This window comes from Mugil cephalus, chromosome 13 (genome assembly GCF_022458985.1).
Source record: "Mugil cephalus isolate CIBA_MC_2020 chromosome 13, CIBA_Mcephalus_1.1, whole genome shotgun sequence".
Taxonomy (NCBI): Eukaryota; Metazoa; Chordata; class Actinopteri; order Mugiliformes; family Mugilidae; genus Mugil; species Mugil cephalus.
The window spans coordinates 17,820,589-17,839,004 of NC_061782.1; the positions used below are offsets into that span (position 1 = coordinate 17,820,589).

General features: G+C 45.1%; 3 protein-coding genes across 9 annotated transcripts; 1 reads left to right on the forward strand and 2 right to left on the reverse strand.

The window, feature by feature from the left end:
• Nucleotides 1–27: 27 nt before the first annotated feature.
• On the reverse strand, nucleotides 28–4,893 carry ecd (ecdysoneless homolog (Drosophila)). 2 transcript variants are annotated; one of them, XM_047604068.1, is made up of 14 exons: nucleotides 4,737–4,893; nucleotides 4,334–4,615; nucleotides 4,117–4,234; nucleotides 3,802–3,889; nucleotides 3,251–3,429; nucleotides 2,866–3,058; nucleotides 2,627–2,755; nucleotides 2,394–2,519; nucleotides 2,238–2,323; nucleotides 2,032–2,135; nucleotides 1,390–1,654; nucleotides 1,036–1,103; nucleotides 734–939; nucleotides 28–646 (listed from the first exon to the last, which is right to left on the reverse strand). In XM_047604068.1, exons 2-14 carry the CDS (start codon nucleotides 4,536–4,538, stop codon nucleotides 425–427), a joined length of 1,989 nt encoding a protein of 662 aa, XP_047460024.1. In that variant the 5' UTR covers nucleotides 4,539–4,615; nucleotides 4,737–4,893; the 3' UTR covers nucleotides 28–424. The 2 variants fall into 2 exon arrangements, with proteins under 2 accessions (XP_047460024.1, XP_047460025.1); XM_047604069.1 differs by having other exon boundaries at nucleotides 4,334–4,557; nucleotides 4,737–4,867.
• A 328-nt stretch (nucleotides 4,894–5,221) lies between these two features.
• On the forward strand, nucleotides 5,222–15,152 carry fam149b1 (family with sequence similarity 149 member B1). 6 transcript variants are annotated; one of them, XM_047603846.1, is made up of 16 exons: nucleotides 5,222–5,749; nucleotides 6,190–6,306; nucleotides 6,779–6,923; nucleotides 7,674–7,822; nucleotides 7,960–8,091; nucleotides 8,797–8,949; nucleotides 9,039–9,220; nucleotides 9,325–9,470; nucleotides 9,870–10,190; nucleotides 10,625–10,737; nucleotides 10,966–11,190; nucleotides 11,658–11,781; nucleotides 11,889–12,014; nucleotides 12,107–12,188; nucleotides 12,652–12,789; nucleotides 12,942–15,152. In XM_047603846.1, exons 1-16 carry the CDS (start codon nucleotides 5,703–5,705, stop codon nucleotides 13,022–13,024), a joined length of 2,283 nt encoding a protein of 760 aa, XP_047459802.1. In that variant the 5' UTR covers nucleotides 5,222–5,702; the 3' UTR covers nucleotides 13,025–15,152. The 6 variants fall into 6 exon arrangements, with proteins under 6 accessions (XP_047459802.1, XP_047459804.1, XP_047459803.1 ...); XM_047603848.1 differs by having other exon boundaries at nucleotides 10,122–10,190; XM_047603847.1 differs by having other exon boundaries at nucleotides 9,328–9,470.
• Nucleotides 15,153–15,284: 132 nt separating this feature from the next.
• Nucleotides 15,285–17,997, reverse strand: dnajc9 (DnaJ (Hsp40) homolog, subfamily C, member 9). Its single transcript, XM_047603853.1, has 5 exons — nucleotides 17,650–17,997; nucleotides 16,889–17,029; nucleotides 16,405–16,659; nucleotides 16,198–16,284; nucleotides 15,285–15,604 (listed from the first exon to the last, which is right to left on the reverse strand). The coding sequence occupies exons 1-5, from the start codon at nucleotides 17,821–17,823 to the stop codon at nucleotides 15,494–15,496; spliced, it is 768 nt and encodes a 255-aa protein (XP_047459809.1). The 5' UTR covers nucleotides 17,824–17,997; the 3' UTR covers nucleotides 15,285–15,493.
• Between the last annotated feature and the right edge of the window lie 419 nt (nucleotides 17,998–18,416).

An 18,416-nucleotide genomic window follows, 5' to 3' on the forward strand; every position in this document is an offset into this window, starting at 1 on the left:
TAAACTGAAATGAGACTTAGGAGAAGGTTTATTTAGAAAAACTATTTATTCTGCAGGTAAAAAACAAAACACAAACTAATTTAAGTGCTGTTATAAACCACACCAGTACACACAACTGTCCCAAAATTACACAAAGCAGCATGTTTTAAAAATCCTGAAAAATGATTCCTTGTGATCTCATTTTTAGTTTACATGGCGTCAGTGGAGTCTTGATTGAGTGAGATGAAATGGACTTGTATTTATGATGCAATCAAAACTGAAGTTGTACCCTTCTTGTACACACAAATGCAGCCCTATAGGACATCTTCACCATCATTTGGCAACAGAAGTACCGACTGTAACGCACTCGTCAGTCGTAGGTGATCCTCTTAATCCTTTTTATCAGCTCTTATTTTGAAGGGAATCGCTGTACGATGCTGGTCCCTTATGACTGATCAGAGTTGGGGGGCAGGTGTATGCCCAGGCTCTGCAGCAGGTTAGAGGCCGGTCCGGCGAGCCCAGCCTGGCAGCTGAGGGACTCCAACAGGTTTGTGACCAAGTTGACGTCCACGTCCAAAGGCTGGATCTCCTCCTCCGTCTCCTCCTCTCCTCGCTCCCTTGGGGGATCGGAGGGATGGGGGGAGCCGTCGTCCAGGCCTGCCTTGTTCTGAAGAAAGGATGAAAATGTTAGAAAGCATCTAAAGTGTGAGGCGTCTGATAGGAGGAGGAGGACGTAATCCCGATCTGACTTTACCTTCTGATTGAAGCTTTGTCCTATGTTAGTGTTCATCAGCTCCTGATCCATTTGGTCCATGTATTTTTTGAGACTGTTCAGCGTTTTCGTCCCATTCATCTCCGTGTGACCAGAGGAGCCGTCTTCCTCCTCTTCTACCTCCTCATCGTCATCCTCATCAGCGTCCTCCAGGTCGTCCGAATCCAGCTCTTCTTCTCCCTTGCTTCCTAAACAAATTAAAAGACAGATTCAGTAGAGAAAAGACAAATCTCCACGACACATTTTTTTTGTCATGTCGGACATCTTTCATGACTTCTACGTACCGAGGAGTCTGTCCAGTGCCTTGGCTATCGAGTCCGGGTCAAAACTAAAAGGCTGAGCTGAACTGCTCCTGGAATACAAAGAAAGACATGGAACTTAAACAGTGTGGGCGGGAAAATTCATGTCTGAATAAATTAACAAGACTGGCTGGAGTGTGAATGCAGCAGCTCTGGCAGACCCTCAAGAGAAAATGGTGCATGTGTTACTGCACACCCACACATTCAAATCATAATTTAGACTGATTATGGTTAATCCAACATGTGGTTTCTTTTCATCATCTTTCAGTAATTCATTTTATTTACTGATGAGGTGAATTCAACCATTTAAATCTTGGTTATTTAGTGCGTCTGGCTCACCAGGGCAGCTCAGCTCCCTCATGCGACGACATGGCGTTGAGGAAGTTCTTCATCCCCTTACTGACCGCTACCAGGCTGTAACCATCCTCCTCTTCTTCCTCCCTGCTGCCCTCCGTCTCCTTCCCCGTCTCCTCTGCATCCCCGACATGTTTCGTCTGCTTGGTGGAACCCGAGTTTTGGCTGCCGACATCAGCTCCTCTGCCCCCGCTCCTCTCCTGCAACAGCCGCTCCAGATCCTGAGCTGTGATATCCAGCCAGCTGTCACCTGGAGATTGACGCGGAGAGAAAACTATTACGGGAAATGGTTGAAAAACAGAAGAGGATGGGCATGAGGGGGACAGAAATGGAAAGAACTTGGCAGGAAGCTGAAAATCTCAGGTGCGGAGACCAACAAAGGCAATGTATTTACCCTCTAGCAAGCACACGCACAACCATACAACACTAAGTAGGTGAAACTTAAATATCCAGAGTCAGACTATGATAATAAAATAAAAATAAATCATGATGATAATCTAAGGTAAGGATCAAAGTCTCTCTTTGGAGTTTCAAGCCTCTTCTTTGCACTTTCTGCTTTCAAAACATTTTCATATTTTACTTGGGGATGAGTATATATCATTGTCCCAAGTTAGTTCTTCCACTCACTGTCCTCTGGGGGGAGCTGTGACTCCTGTTTCTTCATTTCCTCCACGTTGATCGGGCTGCAGCTGTGCAGCAGCTGGAGAACCTCCTCACCTGGGGACACGGCGCTGAGACGACAAAATATTCATTCATTCAAAAAAAAAAAATAAACATACGCTTGGATGTCACACAGTCTGTTGTACATGTACGTTCACAGCCACGGTCCTCACCTTGACTCTGAGACAACGGACTGTTTGAAGAAGTTTTCTGCAGATCTCATAAGTTCTCTGTAATGGGCCGAACCTTCCGCTTCTCCCTGCATTTGAAAACAAAACCATTAAAATGCTCTATATGTGATATGTGATAAGTGGAAACATGTGACTAACCCGGAAGTAGTCATTCCTTTTCAGGCTGTCTATGAAGCCTTTCCACTGAGGGTTACAGCTGACTGGGGCGTCAGATTCTGAAGACGGAGGTCTGCTCTTGCAGCAAAGGATCTCAAAGCCATGGGCCTGATCAAACAGTGCATCACAAACATTATAAATAGCAATCAGTTACTTGCATCTGCACCAACAATCAAAGCATTAAGAGCGAGGAGCAAACACAGGGGACGTTTTACCAGTTTCATGCCGAGCTCGTGAGCCTTGTACTGGGGATGAGAGCGAGGAGGCAGCGTGAAGCCGCTCCGCCGGTCTGGGGTGAAGTGCTGCTGCTGAAGCTGGGCATACAGGCAACGGGTGAAGGTCACCTGGAAATGTATATCAAAGTTCATGTAAAAGGTGAAACACAGCGATGAAAATCTAAAAAAACAAACTACAATATTGCGTTTAGACTCAGGATTTTTGTGCACGTATTTACCAAAGTGACGACTCTTGTATCAGGAGGAAAGGTCTTGAACCTTCGACACGCCTGCAGATCTACTGGATCGCGAAGGTAAAACGCTGTAACTGCAGGGGCGACCAGGTCGGGTCGCTGCGCCAGCACGGCGGCGATGCCAGCAGGTACGCAGCAGTGGGCACGGTGCAGGCTGGCTTCAGTCTTCTCTGGATACCTGAGTGGAAAGTGGAGATTGATTGCTATCATGTTAAGACACACTTTTAACATCCGTTGATATAAAACAGGTGCTCTGAGTTACATCCTGACATTTTACAGAGCCCGGATGAAGCCCAACACGGTAGATTTATCACACTTTTACTTTTGAGAATTAAAAACAAGGTTTTACAATGTGTGCAAGGCCTCTCACCCCTCTAGTCTCTTCCTCAGGGCTGAAGACATCTTGGGGCTTGCCTGACAGACCTCTGGGTGGGTAGAGAGCAGTGCTAAAGCTTGTGCCACGCTGGGTACCACGTCGTTTGAGAAGCCCAGTGAACTGGATTTCGAGGGGCAAGGCAGGATATGCAATTCTCCCCTATAGAGAAAGACCTGCAGAGAAAAAAATTTGATTATTTCATTTATGGAAATCAACTGGCAGAGACTAGAAACCAAAGCAATAAGTATGTTTATTAGAGAAAGTATTCATTAAGATATATTTTTGTCTAATTTGAGTGAACGTTTTTTTTTTTGCACTTATGCTCTGATGGTTGTTTTTTTTCCTCAGGTCAGGAACGCATAACATCTTAAATCTGAGTTGACTGTTGTGAGAAGGTTTTTACCGCAAAAAAGGAACCGATTTCTGTTTTAAGTATTGGTGGCATTTTCATTACATCGAAGTGTTTTTCGCAGCAAGTTTTGAAACGCATGCGGGAAGACACAAAACCGCATCAGTCTATAATTGTATTGTATTAGATGACTCACCCTGTTTTCACTGGTGTCTGGATTCAGACACTTTGGAAGATAATCGGCTACTTCGATCAGAAGAAACTCCCCGTCGTTATCCTCAACTCTGCACACATTAATTCAAATACACTTTACTCATGTAGCACCATTAACTGTTACTATAGCCACCATTAATCTATGGTTTCGAGACATTGTACAGAATCCCCAGTGCAAGATGATGATGGCAAGGAAAACCCCCCTTTAACAGGAAGAAACTTTTTAGTATTTCAAATGGGAGGACACATACAACATATATATTTTTGATTTTTAAATATGTACTCCAAGCTTATTCACCTGGCTGCCAGGTCAGGGAAAGCCTTTGTGATCTGCTGCAGGAGGTAAACGATAAACCACTCGTCCTCGACATTGTCTCCAAACTGAGTGCTTCCTCCAATGTGTGCAGGAACACCTCCTGTCAATGAAAAGAATACCCCCTTCAGTGGGTCTACCACGTCTTCAGACAAACAGCATCAGGGTCAAATTTGCTTCACACCTGAGGTGTTGACTGTACCTTTCTCGGGATGATACTTGAGGTTAAATGGCTGCTGCTGCCAGATGTATTTCATCAGGAGAGGGGCAACCTTTGCCAAAATCTCTTCGACCAAATGTGTGAGGCGTTCCTCAGTCTGCTCTGAAGATGAAGCTTCTGGCTGGACCAAGAAGAGTGTGTACTGGACCATGTCCTCCTGAACCACTCTCCTCTGCAGGGCGTCCATTTTTGAAGTTTTTAAAGACCTTATTAAACAACAACAATATTCTTACATCGGTGTCGGGGCCCGTTCTCGTCTTTTGACTATAAAGCAAAGAGTGAAGCGTTAGCATTAGTAGTAGATATCAGCTAAGTTCAATCAATGTAGTACGGTTGATATTCACATTAAATTCACGCAACCTTTTGAAAGTTCAGTCACCCTTACCTTGTCTTGTTTTTAATTATAAGATGCTATGTTGCTCTGGTCTGAAGTGGAGTTGAGGCAGGAAATACTTTAGCTTTCCTAATTTAATGTGCGTTGCTATCACGCCATCTGCCAATGTTTAGGTCCTGCACTAAATTCCATCCGACTGGCCCCTATAGTTCAACAACCAAAGTTCCGATGCTACAACCTAATCTTATATGTCTTTATATTTCTTGTATTGATAACAAAGGAACACAGTGTAAAAAAAATCAAGGCGAATATAAGATGAATTTATTTCACAAAATTAAATTCCATAATCAGAGTTTTACGTTTTGTCAGCGTCTCAATAGATCAACCGGAACCCTTTCAGGAACGTAACCACGTTGTTGCAATGCATGATGGAAATTGCAGTGAACTTACACAGACGCTATGGCAAGTGTGTATCAGTCTGAAATACATTTCCCACGATCCCGCGGGACTACAACGCTGCGTATCCATGACAGCCGCGTTATTGTTGTTGTCAGAGGTGCTAATATTAGCTTAGAAAATCCTTTAAACTGAGGATAGTGCTCGACTTTAACGTTTTGTAGGATTTTATTATAAAACGTAGACTTAATTGATAAGTATTTTACGACCACACAAGACGAATATTTAGTTGAACGAATGTAATTTACCAGAAGCCTTTTTTTTGTTTTGTTTTTATACACTGCAATTTGTGCCTTGTTGATATTTTATCTAGCCGTTCGTGTAACGTTCATGTAAGACTAGCTGGCTTAATTTTAACCTCTTTTTTACAGTTGCTGCAATATCTAGAAAAACAAAAAAAGAGAGAGGGACACCATTCGCCTCCAGCTTTCTTTTCAGCGTTTTAATCTTCGTGCTAATGGTTGAGGAAATGACAGACGTCCACCTAAACGGTTCGCAGAGGGTTCCGGAAGCGGAGGCGAGGATGAGAGGCGAGGGATTGAGCCTCTAAAACGGAGGAGAATGATTTCACGGTACAACAGGAGACCTGTATCGCACAAACTTGAGATGTGAGTACAGATTGTAAATTTCCTATTGCAACACCTCGGTCCTGGGAACAGTACGATTTTCTTGCAGTCGGAGGCTGTTTGTCTCCGTGGTGTTGTGACTGACTGGTTGACATCTTAAAAAAATGATGATAATTCGCTTAATGACAGGCCATCTCGTTTAAATACAGCAAATGATGATGTCCGGCAGTAGCACACTATCAATTGAAGAAGTTTTCTTTATTTTCACACAATGTCACAATTCAGAAAATACGCAGAAACAGAGATGAGTGTGATATTTAATGGACTAAGACATCCACAACTGCCAGTATAGACTTTTAAATAGACACACATGTATATGTTCATATAATTGTGGTCTTACAACATAAACCTGGTGGGTTTGCATGCTTGTTTTGCTCAATACTTTTGATTTGATTTTTGATAAATACTCCCAATCTGTGCAGTCGTGGCTTGTCTCGAAGCAGCCTCGACCACCACCCTCTTCCAGGAGAAGCAGACGACAACCAAACCCCTCAGCGCTACCTCCACGACCTGCAGGAAGCTTCCTCCACGCACAACAGGTAACACAATACGGCCAGGAACCCTGAGTCGCTCTGCAACGAGGCAGAGTAAGGCCAAGATTAAACTACTTGCAGTCAGTGCGCGCGCACACATGCTCTTGGCTGCTTGTTTTGTAATGTTACACCATCTTGAGTGGACAGCTGATTCTCGGGGTTCTCGCTATGTGACACCCAGAAGCGGTGGATTAATTCATATCACATTGCCTACCCTCAGATGTGCAGTTAAAAGAATAAGTAATGAGGCAGCCTGTTAGAATATTCAATCGCTTTGACATTTGCCCTTCGTTTTCCACTTTGATTATGTCAGCAGATAGATTCCCTCACTGCTTCATAGTGGATATTAGATTTAAGTTCTGAAGGGTGCAAGTTGTCGACTTCGCAAAATCACGTGGTGCATGTGAAACCGATGAAGAATTATGGGATGGAGGAATGCTGCACACAAGTCACGTAACCTCCGTGTCTTTTTATACAGCTCCGAGACGTCTGCGGCCTCAGGTCACTCTGACTGCCCCACTGTCATCTCAGTGGACTCCAACCAGTCGTGGTCAGGTATCCACAGCTCCACAGGTACCGGCATCTCCACAGAGAGGAGCTCTGTTTTCTCCTGGGGCTACGATGTAAGTCTACTCTTCAGAAAACAAACCAACTAACTAACTAAACAAAAATACGCAATGTGAGTTGATGATGCCAACCTGTCTGTACCAACAACTGTGCACATGCTCACTCTGGACACACGTTTCTTATTATGTTGCAAAGGTGAAAAGAAACATGTCTAGTATCACCATGTGTAGTTTAATGTATAATTTAATTTGTCTAGTTTAAGTTTGATGTACTCACTAACATTTGGTGAACGTATGAGAGGTCATAAAAGGACACACAACCAGTATCTGTATGGTTCAGCTGGAGGCTCGTGTGTCTGCTACTTTTTTCCGGTACGGCTGATTCTACTGGGTATTGGTTTGTTATTGTTCTGTGCTTTCCAGACTCGGTTGGTTCTACAAAACTTTTCCAGGGCTCAATTATTTATTTAGTTCATTGTCCTCAAGTTGCTTCTCAGAAAGAAAAAAAAAACTCAGTTATGCAACCAAACTTCCTCCTGGCTCTCCTCTTTCTTTGTCCCTTTTTTTTTTGTTATAATATGAACAATCCAGTTTGACCACAGACACACAAACACGCCCCCAAAGGACTGTAGGATCTAATTGTTATGCGACGTCAAAGGTTGCTGTGAGATAAAATAAAAGGAATGGCGATACATTGCCAATAATGGATAAACAGACTGAAAAGCAGCAGCTTTCAATCATAGAGCTGGTGCATGAGAACAGAGGAGTAACCTGCTCTTTGTTTTTCTGTGTCTTTCTGTCCCGCAGGAGTTCGACAAGGCAGCGTCACGGCAGGTGCAGCAAATGTTTGAGGAGATTGACAAAGAGCTGTACGAGGGGAGAGGCAGCGGGGGAGGGATTCTCCAGGGGCTGCAGGATGAATGCCAGCAGTGGGCCACGCGTTTCCCCCATCTCAGGTGCGTTATCCGTGGAACAGGGCAGCAGTGTGACCCAGAACTGATTATGATTTAGAAATAATACCTGTAAAAAAAAAATATCCCATCCTTCTTGGAGAAATGACTTTGCTTTTCTGTTCTTTGTGCATGTCACTCAGGATACTGGGTACTCAGCTGATGTTTCCCAGTGATGAGGGCTTCCAGTGGTATGCGACTTCTGGGAAAGGCAGCCCGTCAGCACGCAAGGAAAGCGGTGTGAAGTCCCAGGAGAAGGACAAGGGTGGCACAGAGTGAGTCTTCGCTGAAATCTCACTGGCGTTCTGACTGATAGCACACCGGAGGTCAAAGGACCTAAAACGGACTGCGTTTTTCTGCATCACGATTGCACTGAAGTAGCTTAAAGAAGTTTATTCAGCCATTGCTTTTAGTATCCTCTCCGCCAACACATATTCGTAACGGATTATAATTTTTATTTTTGAATCTACGGCCCAAAAGAGCCACAGAAGATCATTTTATTATTTAGAGAATCATACGAATATCTCTCTGTCTGGAGCGGCTGTTGGCGGAGTGTCTGGATAACTGGTGATAGGGCATCAATTATACAGGAGTCCTGGCTGAATGTGTAGTTTTCTGACCTAGATTTTCTGGCTTTTTCATTAGGAATTTGGGCCAAGCCGTCCTGGTTATTAGCTATGATTTGACACAGGAGCTGTGACTGACGCTCCTAATGGTGGACTAGCAGGCGCTAAGCTGTGCTACTATCTGATTTGTTCGGCCCTAAACTGAGTCGACATAATGGAGTTGAGATAAAATTAGACATGCTTGTACATGTGCAGAAAATGCCATTCAGTGCTTAGTTTCCACTTTACATTCCAGCCTGGTGTTCTCAGCTGGATTTGAGTTATTTATTATTTATAAAAAAGTGTACAGCTTTTTTTTTGTGGGTCTATTTCACGTGTATAGATTAACTTGTCTGTTGTCGCTGGGGGGGAAAGTTTGAACGTGCAGGGTAGGAGAGCGGCGCTGATCAAGTCCTCCTCAGCAGATTTGGATGGACATCCCGGCACCTCCAGCGGTCATGACAACCCGAGAGTGATCGAAGCAGACGGTCTGATAGAGGAATACCTCGCGTTTGATAGCAGGGACATGTGAGTTGCTCTCTTTTTATTTTCCCGCCAACAGCAAAAGGCTCTGTGCATGCGTTCTACGCTGTAGTGAAATCCCCCGTCTTCCGCAGGGACGACGGGTTGGACCAGGACGGTTCGGAGTCGGCACGGAGGCATCGCTGCCTGCCCCCCGTTTCACCGTACCGCTGTCGCCGTCAGGCTGTTCTCGACATCCTGTTTGATGACGTCTGGTGGCAGCTGGTCGGATGGATGAAAGAGCTGGTCCAGCGCCACTGGGAATGCTGCACCTCGTGTAGGGCGGATTTCGAGTACTTCACACGAGCCAGACCGAGCTCTTCTTAACAAATGAACAGTTTTCTGGGCGCAATTTGAAAGCGAATGTGCGTGTGTGATTAGCAGATGATGAAAAGATTTCTGGGAGCCTGAGCCCCGTGCAGCAGGACTCCCAGAATCCCTTCGCGCTGCTCTCGACGCTGCCCGCGATGCTGCCCAAACTCAGCCAGAGCCGAGTGCCCCCGCTCACAACTGGCCTGCAGTTCCAGGTCAGTGGTCGAGGAGAGTTGAGAGGTGTCTGTCTCCCCAAATGTACATAGTACACAAATTTTGTGCCACAAAACATATTCAATAATGTTAACATTGATCCTTTCGGTATTAAATCTAACTAGAAATGCTGGATTTGAACAGACGATGCATAAGAATTTTAATGACTGTGGTAATAAAACATGAGTGGAACAGAATAAAAACAGTATGAGGAAGTGTAGTGCACCAGTACCAGTGTGGATCCATATAAAGTCTGGTTTAATCCATCCTGATGTTAAGCTTGATCATTTTGATAAACTTATCGAATGCAAGTCTTTGCAAACATAATATTCCTGTCCTACAGTTCACACTCAGATTATCACCTGTTTTTCCCTCCTGCCTGTTACTCTTCAATCTTTCAGTGCTTCTGGTTCATTAACTCGTATCACTGTTTTCTTTCCTTCCCTCTTCACTTTCTTCCCTTCACCTCACCAATGTGTTTTATGTACCTTCTGTTTGTTCCCCCCGTTTGTCTTTTCTTCATTCCTTTTTCTTATATATTTTCCTCTGTCTTTATTACTTTCTTCTTTTTTTGCCTACCATCCTTCCTTCCTTCCTTCCTTTCTTCCACCTCCGCCGTCTTTCTTCGGACGTGTCTATCCCATCCCGCAAAGAGCACAAAGGCAAGGGGCTCGAAGCACAAGTCCAGGCGGAAATCCAAAAAGCAGAAAAGGCCTTCCACTGTATGTAACCACCTCGTTTAGAGCCAAAATGGCGGCGTGTTGCGTGCGCGTCGTCCATGGCGGCTCATTGTCTTCACCTCTAGCCTGAATGTGCTCGTGCCTGTTGATTAACACAAACGCATCGCCACCGTTTAACTTGTTTGCAACAACTTTATTTAGATTTAATTTACCGGAGAATGTTGTCGTGCATCGTTTTGTTTGGGCGCGTTGTGCTTTGTTGCATTTTAAGTGTCGTGACTGTTATTTTTTGAATGGTGGCAGATGTGGGGTCCTCCTTTACGTCACTGCATGATGAATAACCATTTCTTTGAGATTATTGTCTAAATGGAATTAACTAACCACGTGGCCACTGGGCTTTCCTCTTTTACGTGTCTCCTCTCCGTCCTTGACCCTCTTAATTATATTTCATTCCACTTGTCTCATCTGCTCCTCAGGCTGGAAGGGCTCCTGTAGGAGCAGCGGCGACCCAGCACAATCTGAACGACCTCATCGTGATCCACAGCATCCCCCTGCAGCAGAGGAACCTGGGAGTGCTGGACAGAAGCCAGTATGGACACATCCTACACGTCTGTCTCAAAACAGTAGATTAAAACCAAATTGTGCATTTTTATATCCCTAGCGAGCTTAATTTTTAAATGGGATGGGAAGAGTTTTCCATTTTTTGTAGAACTAAAGGGATCTTAACATCTTATCTGGCAGTTCTCTTGGCCGGTCGACTGGCTGAAAACGCACCGTTCATCGATTGTTTTCCACTCTCCCTCTCTTCTCTACACAGGGAGCCAGAAGAGCGGGCGTCTCACAGACCAGGGTCCAGCGTCGTCCCCTCCGGCAAACCTCGGCCACGGCGAGCGTTCGAGCAAAGCTCTTCCTCCCTGTCCCGCCCGGCGCAGTCGGCTCGACGCAGGAACCCCCCTCCCCGAACCCTCCTGCCGCTGGTTCCCAGCCTGAGTCAGTCCAGCGCCGTGGGATCCATGGACGAAGTCATCCGCGGGACTCGCCTGTGAGTTTCTGATATCGCGGGACCCCCAACTCCTATCTTTTTACTTTATACTCACCCGTTCTCCCCTACTGCCTCTGAAGGTGCACAGAGCTATACATAGATTACTCCCCATCCTGCTCCCTTTTAACTTTATGGCTTTATATGCTTTATGGCTCTGTGCAGCCATGAATCGTGCTTGTGGGAGGTGATAGAGGCCACTGTGTATGATAAATGAACTTTTCATGACCTGCAAGACAAACACTGGCGTATAAACTGAACGTGACAATGTAACTCACGGGACAAAGGTGAAAATGTTTTCACTTTTACTTCACTGTCATGTCATTGCCAAGAAATAGTCGAGGACCAGAGCTGTCAGAGTTATCATTGTCTGTCTAGGGAGAGATCAAACTCACTGTTTCTGACTTGTCCCATGGACGTCTTTCTTTAGAAGGAAATGTGTGTAATGTGATGTTTGTTTTCCTCCACAGACCCACGGCCAGCGACCGACTGACTTCTCCCCTGTTGCCCCTGAGCAGGAACACGCTCCTTCCCCCCATCAGCAGCGGGGACCCAGAGTCGTCCCACCCAGGGCAGACGTCCAAACCAGCACAGGTAATGACACCAAGTATATAATAATACAAAGGGTTACATGATTCATAGGTCAGCCTAACGTTTCTACATTTATCGTTGCTGCCGTCCATCTTGTTCTCGCCCCATAGCGGCAGAAAGGCCCGTCCAGCCGCGCACACAGCGCTATAAACGACGAGGCCGGCAGCTCAATCCCGAGGGATCGTCACCTCCTACTGGACGTCTTCTCTCGCCCCAACACCACTCACACGTACAGGGTAAGATTTACCTCCTCAGCCTGAAACGCGCTTAGCTGTTGCGGTTATTATTTGGTTATCGGTTGACGTCTCGTGCCCGGTTTTGTTTCCAGTCAGATACTCCGTACCGTCGTTCCTTCACAGTATTGGACAACATCGGGCAGGGGCGACCGGGGAGAGCCTCCGTGGCGGCAGGTGAGAAATTTAACCTGGATTAGCAATCATTAAAAGAAAAAAATGATAAGGATGTGATATATAAGCCTGTTAGATCACCAGTACCACTCCATCAACCGGTCATGTTTATAATGCGCCGTACGTTCTCCATTTTTACCATTCATCAACTAGTTTTCATCCCAACTATTCATCTGTGTTTTCTTTTTGGAGGCTGTGGTTTGTGCTACTGAACTGAACTAGACAAAATAAGAGAAATGCTTTTATTCACTGCAGTTTAACAGCACCACACACCACATCCTCCCAAACATTCAGTTGAGCGATCACCTTTCCCTACGCTGTTTCAACATTCATGAACGAGGATTTAGTGCGGAACTGGGGCTTCTGCCTGTTTTCTGTCACTTGAATAGAACATAACAGCGCGAGATGGATTTCAAAGTGGATTAGTCGATCGCTTATGCATTCATTTATTCCTTCATTCCACCAGACTCTCTTGGAATCGGCGTGACCGGCATCAGCCTTGGCATCAGCAGCTCGTCTTTCTTGGACTCGTTTTCCCACCACCCCTTGGGACACTCGCCCATCAAAGACGAGGAGGAGCCAGACCCGCAAGCCCCCGTCCCAGGTCAGTAGCTTAAAAGGGGCTGATGAAACTCTCCTTCCAGACTTTGGCCTCAGATGAACCGCGAACGAATGCGAGAGGCTGCAGCAGCTGTCTCTAAGTAAGGTTTACCGACGGGCGAGAGTGTTTAAAGTTGTCCATTAACTTCCCCGCAGCTCCACTGGTGCCTCTGTCAGTCCCTCCGCGCTCCTACGCCCGGGGAGGCATCTCATCCAGAGCCAGCAGACCCGGCTTGTAGTTCGCCTCTGATCTCCCAGACCCCTCAGCCATTCATCTTCACTCGGCACAAGGCGGTGCAACGACTCTGAACAGTTTTGTTTTACAGAGGTAGCAGATTTTTTCACATTATGCTGCTTTGATTGATTATGTTTTTTTTTTGTTTTTTTTTATAGGCCTATTTTTGTATTTCAGAAATCAGCTTATGTGGCTGCCAAACACAAATCAACAGTAATTCCATCTCCATGTACGGTATGAGCTGTATGTGTGGACATTTGTACTATGTATGATCTGATGGTGTATATATCTATTTATATGTGAACGTACTGTATATTTACCAGCTGCAGCAGAGGGGCTGGCGTCGTATTCGCCTCGCGAGGTTGCGTTTTGTCTCTCGGCGGACAGATTTACGAACACAGGAGCGTCGCAAACATGCAAGAAACAGTCGTAAAAAATTTTACAAGAGCGTAGCTGAGATTGTAGCGAAGGCTCCGGGACGGGTGGGGAACATCGACGTGGTGACGGGCATCGCCAGCTGGTCCGCAGTATAAATCCCTCTGTGGTGTACTGGTAAATGACTATGCAGGGAATAACGCATCCACTCAGATGAGGGTAAAAAAAGATAAAAAAAAAGGCACTTTTTTCCTCCCTGATGCCACATCAGAGAGTTTGGTACTGTATCATTTATAAGGACACATTTATCATTATCCAGGGCCTCTTATTGCATTATCATTGCACATGGGAGCGAAGTCAAGCAGATGCAGCATGTCTGTGAAGATTCTCAGTCATCCAGGTCATGGTGTATCCAAAAAACAAAGCTGACGCATTAACCTCGTGAAATCCAAGCATTTCTTTGAAATGCATCTTCATTTCTTTAGAATAAGATTAAGATCTTCATGTATTTGGGATTAGTAGGACCTAAGAAGTACAAAAAATAAGCATCATCTTTGAATTGGAAATAGTTTTTGAAATAAACTATGTGGACACAGGAATTATTTCAACGTATATTTCAATTGAAGTCACCAATGTGAACCAAAATATAAAACTTAATGCAAAAGCAGAATTGGAAAAGATGAAATCCCAATGTCCTCAAATGTGTACTTGTGAATTTATTAAATTTGCATGTCATGTCAAAAAGTTAATATGCGTAAATAAGCAAGTGTATTGACCCTTAGCTGCCAGTATGTGACAGACAACAGGTCTCAATGAAGCAGGAAAAAGCGACCACAAACCTAAAACATAATGTCCCCATATGAGGACGCCAGGTCTCAGGAGGTTAAGCTGAGGACACAGTTTGCCTGATTGTACCCGTGACTCCCAGTTGGGTCTCGTCTGCATCTAGTTGGGGACGGACGGCACAAAAATCTGTTAGTGTGTGAGGGGGGTGAAGAAACACAAATCAGTAAGTGTGTGAGGGGAAACAAAACTCGACCCGGCCTCAGTCACAGTCGGTCAAACATGTTTGAGTTTGTTTTAGCAGAATCTGGACGCAGTCGGACAGTGTGAACTGATTAAACAACCCAAATGCAAACGTGTTGCCAACGTCCAAGGAAAAAGAGAGGGTGGGGCACAGGAAGTAGGACTATCAAGAACATCAGTGACAAACAGTAAGAGTGGAAGAGTTAACAAGTGTGTGACCTCTAGTCGTCATACACAAATCTGCTGAAACCAGTCTATTAGTACTCCTGGTCTTTAAAAAATTAGAAAAGACTAGGACTAGACGCCACCCAGGCTAATCTGAACAATTCCTCCAATCACAGGTGGGTATCGTTAACCAACCCTTACAACGTGAGCTTCAAGTTTGCGCCACCTACAGATGCTTCCTGATAAAGATCTAAACTTAAAATAGATAAAACCTCTTGGAGTGGTGACACTTCTTTCCCAAGTCCTTTGTAATAGCTTTGTTTTTTGGATAAGAGATGCCAGTAGTTTCTTGTAAAGCTCATTTAAAATCATCAAACATCAGAAACGTGGTGTATTGTGCACGCTCATTGTAAATATCTGAGGGGGAGGGGGGGTTACTCATTATGTGTGAACTGAATACTGTACTGAATGTGATTTCTTCCCATTTGTATTTGAGCAAAGCCAAGTGGGGATGATCTGACCGGTAACACCAGGGTTACTGCACAAAGGGTAGTTTATACGTTAATCCATTATTACGATAATATATACATGTATCAGACAGCCATGCCACAAAGGCGACAAAGCTTGAAAGATTTTCTTCAAAGCATTTTCTTCGATTCTATTTTATATAAAATAAAAAATAATCTGCGTACCAACTGTGAGCTGTACAAATTTATTCACGTTTTACGAAAACCTTAACCACAAATGACAAAAAAATATACAAGATGCATTTATGACACTGTCATAAAAACTACAAACATTACTAAAGAACTGGTCATTAAGAAGAACACAGTTAAGCAGCTTCTCATGCTTCAATCTTCATCCGTCATGGTGTTTATTTATTTTATTTTTTTACAAGCTTTTTTTTTTACTTTTTTCCTCTTTTTGCTTTTTGGGACTTGGGAGTTTTCTTCGCGTACTTTGCCTCCAGGTCTGACAAGAAGCTGTTGAAATTCTGCTCTCTGGACTTTTGCCTTTGCTACAAAAAAAAAAAGAAAAGAAAAAAGAAATGAGTGAAAGTCAGTAGGAGAGAAAGAAACAGACGAGTTTTATACACTGGTCGACCACAACACAGTGACAGGTCATAATAACGGTGATTATTTTGTTGTCATGGTATCTGTGGACGAGGGGAAGGATTTGAGACATCTGGGTCAGAGCATTGTCACTTGAAATGCGAAGTTAATTCGTGTTCTGATAGAAAGCTGTCAGGACACGCAGCGCATCACGGTTTGTTTTGCGTAGGGCTCAATAGCTGCAGGGTTCCCGTGTTGCCCCGTGTCCACTGCTGAAAGCTACAATGGACACGTAAGCCTCAGAACAAGAGGAGGCTGCCCCCGGTCTGATGCATCGTGTTTTCTTTTACATTTGTTGCTGTTTCCATGGGGATGCGCACGGTGCGCAGCGATGCTCAGGTGGCGGTACGCATCAAATTAGCCTCCATATAAATGTCAGGACCCAGATTTCCCGGGAGAACATCGCATCATAATGAGATCATCAATGAGATCGTCATCGTTACTCCCTCTGGTGGCTTTAATGTTGTGGCCTCTCGCTGCACGTGCGCGCGTTTGTTACCTGAAGCATCATCGCGAGACTGTCGTCCTCATCGCCGAGGCCCATCTCCTTCTGCATCTCCTCCGCTTCTTCTCGCTCTCTGTCAGCCTAGAAGGAAAATTACAGTCACACGAATGAGAGCGGAGCCCAGTCAATTTAAGCCCTCACACAATGATACAAGGGAAAATCATTTATGTGCAAGCTGTGTGAATGTCCCAATCTCCTCACCCTCTTCCTGCGCGCCCTCTTCTTCTTGGCGCTCTCTCGAGCGAACGCCGGGAAGGAGGCGACGTCCCCGCTGTCGATGGCCGCCTGGATGATGGCGCACAGCCTGGGCTCGTCGTCCTGGGAGCTGCACATGGCCGAGACCATGATGGCGTCCATGTCTCCCTGGTGCTGCACGTAAAGCTGGATCACGTCCTGCCGCTCCTCGTCGGACCCCTTGTATTTCTTCTCGAACTCAAGGATGTCCTGCAGTGTGATCTGCGACGGACGGATGGAGAAGGAGAAGGCGAAGGCCGTGAAATGAGACGACGTTTACCGCCTGAACACATTTAACCCAGGAAGAGCTCACGCCAGATGAGGTAATGCTATCTAACGCGGATTCCTGGAACACAAGTGACTCGGTGTCACATCATCATCAGAACACAATCAGACAAAGCAATCGAAGCGGCCGATGAGCGAGTCGTAAAGCACCTGCTACACTCTGTACCTTGGGGTAGAGCAGCCTCCAGTACTCCTCCCAGCAGCGGTCCTGACTCAACGCGTCAGACTCCTCGTCCACGGTTCCCTGCTCGTCGTAAACCGCCCTCTGCTCCTTATCGCTCAGCACCACGTACAGCTTCCCCAACACCTGCAGGGAAACGTGCGCACGTCACTAAAACCTCTGGTACGTACCGTTAACTCACACTCCATGCATGTACGCAGCATCCAGCAGACCGGTCCCAGTCACACCTACTCTATCCACCTTTCTCAAACTCACGTTATTCATGTTAACTGACAATGTCACACCTGACTACGTATATACTGTACATTCTCCATCTGTTTCTTGTACATTGGTTCACATTCTACTTCTGTACACTACTTTCTATTTTGTTTAACTAGATGTTGCTGACGTTTTATTTCACCGTTCCACTTTTTACTTGTGGTTGTTTCTTTTTTGTGCAACTAAGCAATTTCCCCATCTGAGTGTGTTTACAACATGTCATGGGAAGTGCTGCCAGAACAGAGCAGCTTTTCTATTTATGTAGCAACACCGTTTTTATGCGGCTATTTGTACATGTCATCGTCATTACTTTCCACCTTAGTTACCATCAAACCCACGCTCTTTCAAAAATAAATAAAAGCAATGCACCCCATCCCTAACCCCATGTATCCGAGGGAAATCCATCTCCAAAAAAAAAAAATGTCTCATCAAAATATCCCAAATGTCAACATGTCCCTAAGATAATATCAGAACTGTAGCGAGTCAACCTGAAACTTCTCCGTGGCCTGCGGGTCTTCGGGAGCTCGGTCCGGGTGGACTTTCAGAGACACTTTGTAGTAGCTCCTCCGGATGTCGGCCTCGGTCGCCTCTTTTGTTGTCCCCAGCACCTCGTACAAGTTTGAGGTCTTGAAAAGCTCCTCGCACCGCTCCAGCAAACCCATCCTGACAGCTGCGTGGTTTAACAGCTAAAGTGTTTCGTCTGAAACGTGTCCACCACCAACCGCTCGTGCCTTAGCTTGGTGCCTGTTTCTGTTTAAATTATATCAAGGCTGATTTCTGTGTTCCTTCTATTGGAGAGTAGTCATTTGGCGCGCTGGTTGTTTGTCGCGTACTTCCGTGCTTACAGGAACGTGCTTACGTTGAGAGCAAACGCGCCGTCTTATTGGTTCCCGTGATCGAATTCGTCAAATTACATCACAGATGTCAAACATAAGGGCCGCGGGCCAAAAGCGGACCACGAAAAAGTCTAATCTGGCCCACAGCACGAATTTGCGAAAATTACATAAAAGACTTCAAAAAAATTTTTTATGAAAGTAAAGTTATCCCTAATCTGTCCACTGTATTAGTCAGAGAAGTGAACCGAACATAACAATGAGCCCAAATTACATTTATTTTCCTTAAGATTTTTTTTTTTAAAGAAAAGATTCAAGATTTCTTTATTGTCACTTGCTGCCTTTCCATTAGAGTTTTTCGCTCTATAAAAGCGCTATTTCTGAAATTTCGATAAAGTACGACTGCGCTTTGTACGTGTTTC